Below are 10080 nucleotides of genomic sequence, written 5' to 3'. Positions count from 1 at the left end.
TATTCCAGGCTCCTAAGAATCGGACACGTAACACTTAGTACCAGGAGGGAGAGCAATGCTGAAGAGAGAGTGGAAAAGAAAGGGAAAGAGACAAACAGAGGGAAAATATGTGGCAAGAGCATGGTATAGACCAGTGTTTCCCAACCTTTTTTTAGTCGCGGCACCCTCAGTATACGAGTGGAGCGACTGAGCGGAGCACACACACGCATTGAGCGGGATAATACGCAGAGCGTCACACCACGTGAAAGTGAAACCTGAGCGCTGAACTAATTTTCGGCAGCCGAAATTTCGGTGCATCTCTAATTATTGGCGACATCAGAAATGGATATTATATAATAGATGCTCTTTTGAAAATTTTAGCAATTTAAAAATATTAAAAAAGGATTTTTTTACACGGCACCCCTGCTCTCGACAGACGGCACCCCGATTGGGAAACACTGGTATAGACAACACTAGCAGATGAATCACTTTTGGCCTTTGCAGTGCAGAACAGAAAATAAAACCAACACATGACCTTCAAAGCTATTAATAAGTAAACCATTTTACTTGCTTTCCCTTGACTTACAACCTCCATAGAAGACATTCAGAAAGTCATATGCATGCAAAAATATTTGGAAAATAAATGACCCAAGAGATCGGCAGGTGTGAAAACAACACTGTGAGGCTCCACCTATCAAGCCTAAAGGTCGACTATGCATTCGCAGACCACTTTGTCAAAAACAACAAAAAGATTCCAGTTCTGAAAACTGTAGCAAAATACTTACAAAATGTTTGCAACAGCTATAGTTTTACTTAAAAGCAGTTTCTCTGGGCATGTGACCAAAAGTGCCAACGATCGTTCTGTAGTCATTCTGTTTGTGTCATTCTAAACAGATGAATTAACAGCCGTTCATTAAATTTACATTTTTATGTAAATTTCATTACAATGTCATTACAAACCTGCATGACTTACTTTCTTATGTGAAACAAAATATTTTGAAGAATGCTGATAACCAAACAGTTTAATTTTCCACTGCCTACCACAGTATTTTTGTCTATACAATGTAAGTCAAGGGGAACTGTAAAAACTGTATGTTACTAACTTTCCTAAAAACATCTTTTTTTGTTCCACAGAAGAAATAAAGTCATACAGGTTTGGCATGAGGGTAAGAAAATGATGACAATTTTTTGGTTTATTTTTGGGTGGACTATTCCTTTAAAGCTGGATGTATGCAACTCTTTTTTTTAAACCAAGTTCTCAAAATGATACAATGTGAGCACTTCTGAGGAAGAACTAACCACAGGATTTTTCATACTTTGTAGGGTCATGGCATTGCAACTGTAAAACACCACCCTAACCACTATAAAAAGTAGGGGTGGGACAATATATCGATATGGCGATATATCGTTGTCCTTCTTTATGCGATACGAGAATCGATATCTGGCGCCAAATATCGATATTTTACTACAATACAATACTACAATTTACTACAATATAATACTACAATAAGGCGCTCTATATAGATTTCCCTGCTCCCAGCATCTAAAAAAATGCGTGGAAATCGTGGCCGCGGCTTTTACACCTTCTTTCCAAAGCGCTCTGAGCAACCATGAACTGCGTTCTCTATGAAGATGGGTAAGCATGAGGAACCGAAGGATAAACAGATTTCCAGCCACTGGAATTTACTTAAACATTAGCTCTACTGCTCTATATACGTTTATGGAGATAAAAAGAGATGGAGATAAAAAAAACTGCCCCGGAATAGCTATCAGCGTGGACTGTAGGCATTGATCATGTTATTATTGCAGAGCGCATATTGAGTCCGTGAGTAGCCTAACCTCTCCGCTCGGATCGCAGGTGATTTTCCCTCACTATATGAGTGAGAGAGAGCGGCGCCGGCGCGTCTAGTTTTATGTCAACAAAACTGGATGCTCTCCCTCTCTCTCAGATATTACAAGTGCGCATTAGGGCACCGACCGGCAGAAACATCTGCACCTATGGCATGGACGACGAAACAAAACCTCGTCAAGAGCTGTAATGCAGCGCAGAAGTGTGCAGTTTGTTGGCTTGCCGCACGTCTACATTTGAAATATCGAACCTGAGCGCGCAAAAGACGCGATGAGAATGGCTTTTTTCCCCCCTGCATGTCATGTGCGCGGGGCTCAGTTTTTATGATGAGCGGAGAGGAAAGGTTGAGAAAGCACTCCAGGTAAATTTTGAAATGTACCAGGTTTATATATAGGCTATATATAAAGTTGATAAGCAGTTAAATATGTTGGTTTACACACAAAGAAAAGTGTAAGCTTTTAGAAAGTCCAAGAATAAAATTATTAATTTCCTTAGCATGTTAAATTTGATTTACAAAACCTTTGTGCTGCTTTCTAACAGGTTGGACTTGAATAGAGAGAGAAAACTTGCACTTAACCTTTTCACAGGCATTTTGTTTTCATAGTTAGACAGATATCGTGATGTATCATTATAGAATTGTCTAGCAATATATCGATTATCGCAGAATCGCGATATTATTGTATCGTGAGCCATGTATCGTGATTCGTATTGTATCGTATTGTGAGGTACCCTGCGATTCCCACCCCTAATAAAAAGACAAGCTTAACCTACCATCTTGCATTAAAAACGATAATTTTCAATCCATAGTGATAGGAATATGAAATTACCAGCATGGTTCTACAAAAAAAAAAAAAAAAAGCAGCATTAAAAAATATATGCATGTTTTAAAGTGTGCTGATGTGTTGCAATTTATAGCACTGAAAGCCTATTAGACAGTGCTGGTGATCTGTGGCTCAACCACTCTTGACTGGTTACTGCACCTAGACCATCCTGCAATGACTGAGAGATTTGACAGACCCCAAATGGAATCAATAGATTAATAAGGATTCCTCACAGCTAGTATTAGCCAAGTGACAAACAGTGATAAGAAACATTTCACACAACTGATGAGAACATTTTTCAAGTCGGTGATTCGAGAGCTGCATGCTATCCTTTCGGGGTCGTTAGTTTGAACACTCAGGGGCCATGTTGTTATTGACCTTCACGGGCCTCCTGAAAACTAGTGGGAAAATCCAGGTCTAGACAGAACAGTAGCCCCCTGGCATTTTGGATGGACTCTCTAGGAGAGTTTGTGGCTTGTTAATTCCTAGCCGTGGCGGTCCATCAGGACAGCAGAGCCGGTGCATATTGAGAATTCCTCAGGGGACACAGATGGGTCACAGCGGTTCTGTACATTGCTGGCACTGGTCCCAGTCCCTTCCCGCACCACCACCCATGTGATAAAAAAGTCCTGTCTACACCTTCATAACTCTCTTCCCACATCAATGCATCACACACATCTGAGAATGAGAATGAAACACTTGAGACTATCAGCCTACTTGTTAGTTCCACACATAACTATAAAATACTTGCTGATAACATTTAATGCGGGTGTCTGTCACTATAGTGGATATGAACTAGCGCTTGACAAATACAGGTAGGTATTTCAATAGTCAATGCAAAGCAACAAAAAAAAAATATCTAGAGAAGGGGTGGCTAAATATACACTATCATTTATGTTCGAAGTCAGTATTTTTTATATTTATTTATTAATACTTTGCAATAATGCATTAATTTGAACATGTGACAGTAAAATCATTTTAATGTTGCAAAAGATCATTTCAAATAAATGACGTTTTTTGAACTTTCTATTCAACAAAAAAAATTCTAGTGAAAAAAAGTACCATGTTTCCACAAAAATATTAAGCAGCACAACTGCTTTCAACATTTATAAATATAATTTATGTTTCGTAAGCACAAATCAGCATATTAGAATTTATTCCTACTAGTTCTCTGAAAGATGATGTGACACTGAAGTCTGGATGGCTGCTGAAAATTCACCTCTGCCAAATAATAAATTTAGTTTTAAAATATATTCAATACTATAATAATATTTACATGTATATTTTAAAAATATTACAGTTTTACAGTATTTCTGATTACATAAATGCTGCCTTGGTGAACATAAAAGAAATGAAACACAAAAACATGAACAACTCTTTTGAATGGTAGTGCATATAACAAGTAAAGTTCCTTTTACACATTTTTTTTACACAACCACTAAAAAAAAAAATATATATATATATATATATATAAAGAGTATTATATTTAATTATTACATGAACAATTTTATATTGTGTAATAATTTTATATGAACAATTAAGATATAAATTATCATTATTCATATTTAAATCCACTGATGATGAAGGGAGTCCCCCTATGTGCTATATCCTACAATATATCCATCAGGCCATCAGATTTCATCAGTCTGACAGGCCAGACTCACTGAAGGAACGTGGCGGTGAGGTAATATGATTCGAGAACGTGCTGGCATTAACACCTCTCGCTCTACTCTGAAAACAGATACGTCTCCTTGAAAGAAAGCACATCTGATTCAGAGCCAAAACCCTCTATCATCTGTTATAGCATAATTTATTTGCGCAGTATCTCCACACCTGCAGCAAACAAACAAAACTGCCATAAATAACCCATTACCATCATCATAATCTTCATCAACAGCCTTGAATCATTTTATGGAACAAATGATCTCGGACTTCAACATAAGCATAAAGAGCAGGGAAGGTTATCTCTGTGACGGTGCTGATACGGGTTACCTTCGGTCACCTCCGAAGCTGAATTATATCACAGCATGCAGTGAAGACTTATCTTTAAACAACACAGAGCTGCCAGCTGACTCGCAGCTTGTGATCTGAGGAAATGATAAGATCGTCAATTGTGTTCCTAATAATGGAATGAAGACATGGATCACAACCAGACACTGCTGGGAACGGACTTTTTGGTGACTTGGTGACCATAAGACAAACAAAAACAAGCCAAAAATGTTAATAGTGAAGCACTTACAATTAAAGTCTATGGGTCAACTGTCACACTCGCACAGATTTTCACATAAGGTATGTCTGTCAACATTTTTATGTTTGCTTTTTATATACTGTCGGGTTCCCACAAGATTTTCTAAGACTTCTCCAGTTGTTTATTATTGATAGCATTATTATATGACTTTTTCTATGCAAATAAATACTTTAGATTGAGCATAACTAAAAAACATTCTATTGAAATTTCAGTGACTGTTATAGTTTTGATTAATTTCTGTGGCTTTTGTAGGCATAGGATTCCCAGGATTGTGGGAAACCTGAAACTGAGGAAACATTATTTCTGTTGTCAAAATTATTTACTGTGGTAAATTACAGCATGATACTGTCCATAGCTTAGTTTGTATTTAATTAAGAATTTACATTTAAATACAATTATTCCACAATTTAAACGGTTTTTGGAAATTAAAGGACATTTCGGAGACCACAAGTTACATGTACTATAGTCACTGAGCGTGAACTAGTAACACAAAAAAAGATCAAGATTGAAAAACTGTATTTTCTTCTCCTTTACTAGCACATTAAACTGTCAGAGTCCTTTGAATATGCAAAAAGGAGGTTGATAAAATAAACCAGAACACTTAACACTCAATTTTACAAGCACATAAACACTTTTAACATGCCTAGTAAACGCAGTCCAGTGTGTCTAGAATCCAAGACCATTTTAATGAATGACACACGCTCTTCAATTAACTAATAATACAAAAATTATCAACTTTTTAACTGCAGATATCTGTCTGACTGGTGAAATACATTCTCCTCTACTTCCCCAAGGCATTTCAGCCATAAAATAAAACGATAACGCCCTTTCCATGTCAGCTTTGATCCATAGTATCCCAGTGATCACTCCAGAGAGAATATGAAGAGTCAGTGATATCCGATTTCTGAACGTTTCCGAAGGGAACAATGCGACATTTGTGTCCTAATTGCTGTAATGAAGGTAGATGAACAATGGCAGTCCGTGTATCAATCAAAGAAACTTCCATGCAGTTTCAACAGGTTGTTTGTGGAGCTTTAGTTTTGCCATTTTCAGCCTGTATCTTCACATTCACATTAACTTAATCTAAAGCAGCAGGGTAACTGTCTCACGACCTAGTGAGCGGCCACTTTTTGAGCAATGAACGCGCCTATGATGCCTAAAAATGCTGCCTAGGTAGGGTTTTGAGGGACAGCCGTTGTATGAGCTTGGTTGGTATGCCCTAAAAACTCCAAAAATAGTTAAACACAGAACGTATAAATCCTATAAACAGTCTCTTCGATGTTTATAGAGTTGAATTTCAGAGAAATTAGAGCTTGCTTTAGTGTTTTGCTAAATATATTTGCATTGCTAACACTGCTAGCTGGCCACTTCCCGAAGTGCAGCGCTGCTTTCTTTCCCAGGCAACCTGTTGCAAACAACACTTACGCCGCGTTTAAACGGCCAAACAACTTTAAAGAGTCGCTTAGCTTACCTCTTCAGTTAGATATGCCGTCCCTTTAGTCCAGTTAGTGTATAAATACTCCCAAACAAGCGGTTTTATTCACAGAATAGCGCTTGAGATTGTTGTCATGTTGTGTGACAGGTCGCCGCGGCTCCAGAGTCTCGGTACTGACTGACGGAGAGCGGCTCAACAGCGCCTCCGGCAACCGCATGAGACGACGCTTCTGATTGGACAGATCCACCATCATTAAACTCCACCGTCCAATTAGGTGTGGTTTTCCTTGCGAATGTCGAGCGGACGAGAAACCGGTCAGTTTCGGCTTGGGTTTTTGAGGCTTGTTCGGTTTTTAAATTTTAGCCACTTTCAGTATTGTAGAACCAAAACGTTAACAAAAAAACATTCAGCAAAGCCTTATGGGTTAGCAAATTGTCCACTTTGAATAGTGTATGTTCAGACATTAATTTTACAAACTGCTTTCTGCGTGTTAAATTGTGCAGAAGAATGCAGATATTTTTATTTTATTTTTTAAAAGATGTCCAATTAAATATAAGAGAAAACTTTAATAATGCTTAAAGGAAACAGCTTATATTTCAAGACTATGGCATCTCTTATCAATACAAAAATAAATAAGTAAATATAAATAAATAAATAAATAAAAAGGTGTGAACGTCCAGAAGACCCAAATTTCGGTTCAGGCGCAGGAAGAAAGAAAGAAAGAAAGAAAGAAAGAAAGAAAGAAAGAAAGTGTGCTCTCTGAAGTGACAGCTCCAAAAATGTATTTTCCCAAAAATTACTTTCCAAATATTATCAGGCATTGTGCCTGTTGAAGACCTGAGTGGTCAAATCATTGTTTGGAAAATGTTTTTGGAGCTGTAAATTCAATGTGCATACTTTTTTTCTTGTTTTTCTTTCTTTATTACTTAATATTTATTAAGTATTTTTTTTTATATTTGATTTAATACAATTGTGAATATTGTATATTATTAAATAATAAACATTGATCATATATGCATGGAAATAAACAGATTTGGAGAACTCAAGTCAATCAGCTTTCAGTGTTTATTTAAAAAATGAAACTGAATCACGTCTTTACATAATGATCAAGAATTTTAATTCTCGCATTAGATCATTATTACAGAAAATGATATTATAGTACAGAGGTTTTCAATATCTTTTCAGTACCATAGTATATTCCTCAGGAGTGCTGGTCACTTGTCTGTACAATATCACTCTTGCATTTTTTTTTACTGTACATTGGATGTAATTCATTTAAAAAGGCAGTCAGCACTTAAATAAGCTGTCTTCATCTTCAAAGTTAAACAAATAAAAGTTTCCAGGGAGCTCAGCCTCTAGGATTGGGCCGGGCGAGTTTAAATGTAAGGGTAGTGTGTAAAATAGAGAGTAATAAGGGCAGAGCTATGAGGGCCAGTTTACTATGAAGTATGTTCCAGACTGATGTATAGCCTGTAGCACAGGACATGCCTCCGGGCGCGCTAAAGTAGCACAGAATTTACACAGACCCCCACCGACCGGTCATCGTTTCCACACAAAGTCTGTGCCACCCGGCGGCGCGACCACAAGACCTTCCCCCACAGCCATGGCTTTTGGCACTGCGCACATAAACACGACTCACAAGATAAACGACAAGCAAAGCGGTTTTGTAAACCCTTTATGAAGCATAATGAAGTCTTTATGGAGCATATAATACTAAAGGGAAAGATAGCTGGGTCACCTTGTTGCACTTTGAGGAGAGATGAAAAGATCCAGCTCCTGTCATTTTGAAGAGCTTTTCATTCCTCAGTGACATTTTCTACCGATGAGAAAATAAGCTTTCTGATGTATGTGTGACAGGCGCCAACAGCTGTCTATTAAAATACTACGGCCATCTATAAGTTCTAGCATTGAACACACAAAGCAATTGCAATGAAAGAGAACAGAGTTGCTTAATATGATAATATTCATCATTATATGAATAATCATAATAATTATAACAATATATTACAGAATAAATCTCTTATATTTCATATATATATATTCTCACTTTAAAAGGTATAATGTTTTCTGTCTTTGAAATACTATGATGTCTTCGAAGTCGTATTTTCAGAAATTTCACATATTCGTCTTTGTTCGAAATGTTTATAATACTGGATCAACTTCTCCCAAATCAATAAAACCTAGCTGTGCCGTTGCATATTCCAGAATAGTAATGATATGTGGACATGCACCACTTTCTTGCTCTGTACTTGGTCTGTCCCCTTAAGATAACATCATAGCCGTCCTATGACCATGACGTCCACGACTTCACCCTTGTGCAACTCCACGTATTGCTCTGTTTTCGGAGGCAACATCAGAAGGCCGTTGGCACTGCGCATGCTCATTAGCCGACTACTCATTTGGTTTCCTGTCAAGCAGAACATGGTGTTACTTGCTTTTTTGCATTCAAATAAGTTAGTTTTTTGTAAGCTATATATATGCTGTATGCCGTATATACACATATACATAACTAATTATGTATACCTGTGCTCTGTGCCCAGGGAAGTGGTTCCTGGTGGTGCCATGTCAGTATACAGCGATGATATTCTGGACGTGGATCCAACTTTACATCACAGGACAGCTGCCAAGAAAAGGACACATACGGATGACATCGCAGCAGAAACACAATGCAAGTCACAAGAAAGCAGTGGTGGATGAAGTACACAACTCAAGTACTGGAGTAAAAGTACAGATACCATAATAATACATTACTCCAGTAAAAGTATATTCCTTTTCAATTTTACTTGCGTCAAAGTGCAAAAGTATTTGTTTTTTAATGCACTTAAGTATTTAAAAAAGTACAGATTGATAAATGTTTATTTTGCAATTTTATATACTCCACTCTATATGATGTATTGGAGACTATTGATTTGTAAGTAAGAAAAAGTTATTTACATTTCATTTACAAAACTTGTCACAGCATCAAACATTAAATATATCAATACATCAATTTAGGATACGGAATTCAAATGTGCAAACGTTAAAAATGTTTATGCTTCATTTACATAGCCTTCCTTATATGGTATCAGCCCATATATGGGTTAATTTGAAAGCTTGGAGTGTCTTCTTTACAAAGAATCCTTTTGGTTTTTATATTCATAAAGCAGTAAAATTAAGCTTAGAAATGTATTCGTCCCACACACGAATTTCCGCCTAACCATTGCGAATAATTTTTACGAAGAATGTGTATTTTATATATTTTTCACAAAAAAGTCAAGTCATATATCACAAGAAAGCTCTCATTCTCAGGAATTTGACGATGTAGATTATTTCATTGTGTGACAATCACAGATCGAATGATCTTCAATAGAATCGCGATGTAAAATTTTGTCACCTCTGAGCGAATTTACATTTATACTCGTAGCACTGCTTCAGTCAGCCGCAAACAGCCACAAATATCTATATACTCTATATTATCTTTTAGATTAGGATCTCTTCTTTCAAACAAGATAATTTTCACGTTTCTGCGTGCTTCCATCAGTGAGATATATAGCGTTTTGTCCAGGTACAGAAAAAGACGCTCGTCTGAAAACAGCCGCTCTTCATACCAAAAACGCGCACGGCCAGCGCGTCTGATGTTCTATAGATCTGTGGTCGCTTCTGGACTGCAATTGGCCAGATTACAGCCTGTCAGCTCGGCAGCCATTTCAGAGCCGTGAAATTTGACACCTCTGCGTCACTAGAGGGGGGAGAGGGGGGTCTTCACATC

General features: G+C 37.3%; 1 protein-coding gene across 5 annotated transcripts in view; it reads right to left on the bottom strand.

Annotated features, from left to right (window-relative positions):
* Positions 1 to 7428: 7428 nt before the first annotated feature.
* Positions 7429 to 10080, bottom strand: part of LOC107657705 (gephyrin) — a 97972-nt gene continuing 95320 nt past the window's right edge. For all 5 annotated transcript variants that reach the window (XM_016445917.1, XM_016445928.1, XM_016445940.1 and 2 more), the window contains 2 exons: positions 8856 to 8952; positions 7429 to 8739 (listed from right to left, as the gene is read on the bottom strand). In XM_016445917.1, coding sequence (XP_016301403.1) covers positions 8606 to 8739; positions 8856 to 8952 — 231 coding nt within the window. In that variant the 3' untranslated portion in view covers positions 7429 to 8605. The remainder of the gene's footprint in view (positions 8740 to 8855; positions 8953 to 10080) is intronic.

The sequence above is a fragment of the Sinocyclocheilus anshuiensis genome, unplaced genomic scaffold (assembly GCF_001515605.1).
Source record: "Sinocyclocheilus anshuiensis isolate Anshui unplaced genomic scaffold, SAMN03320099.WGS_v1.1 scaffold3070, whole genome shotgun sequence".
NCBI classification, from domain to species: Eukaryota; Metazoa; Chordata; class Actinopteri; order Cypriniformes; family Cyprinidae; genus Sinocyclocheilus; species Sinocyclocheilus anshuiensis.
Note: the sequence above shows the minus strand (reverse complement) of the source record. Positions and strands in the feature narration are given on the sequence as shown.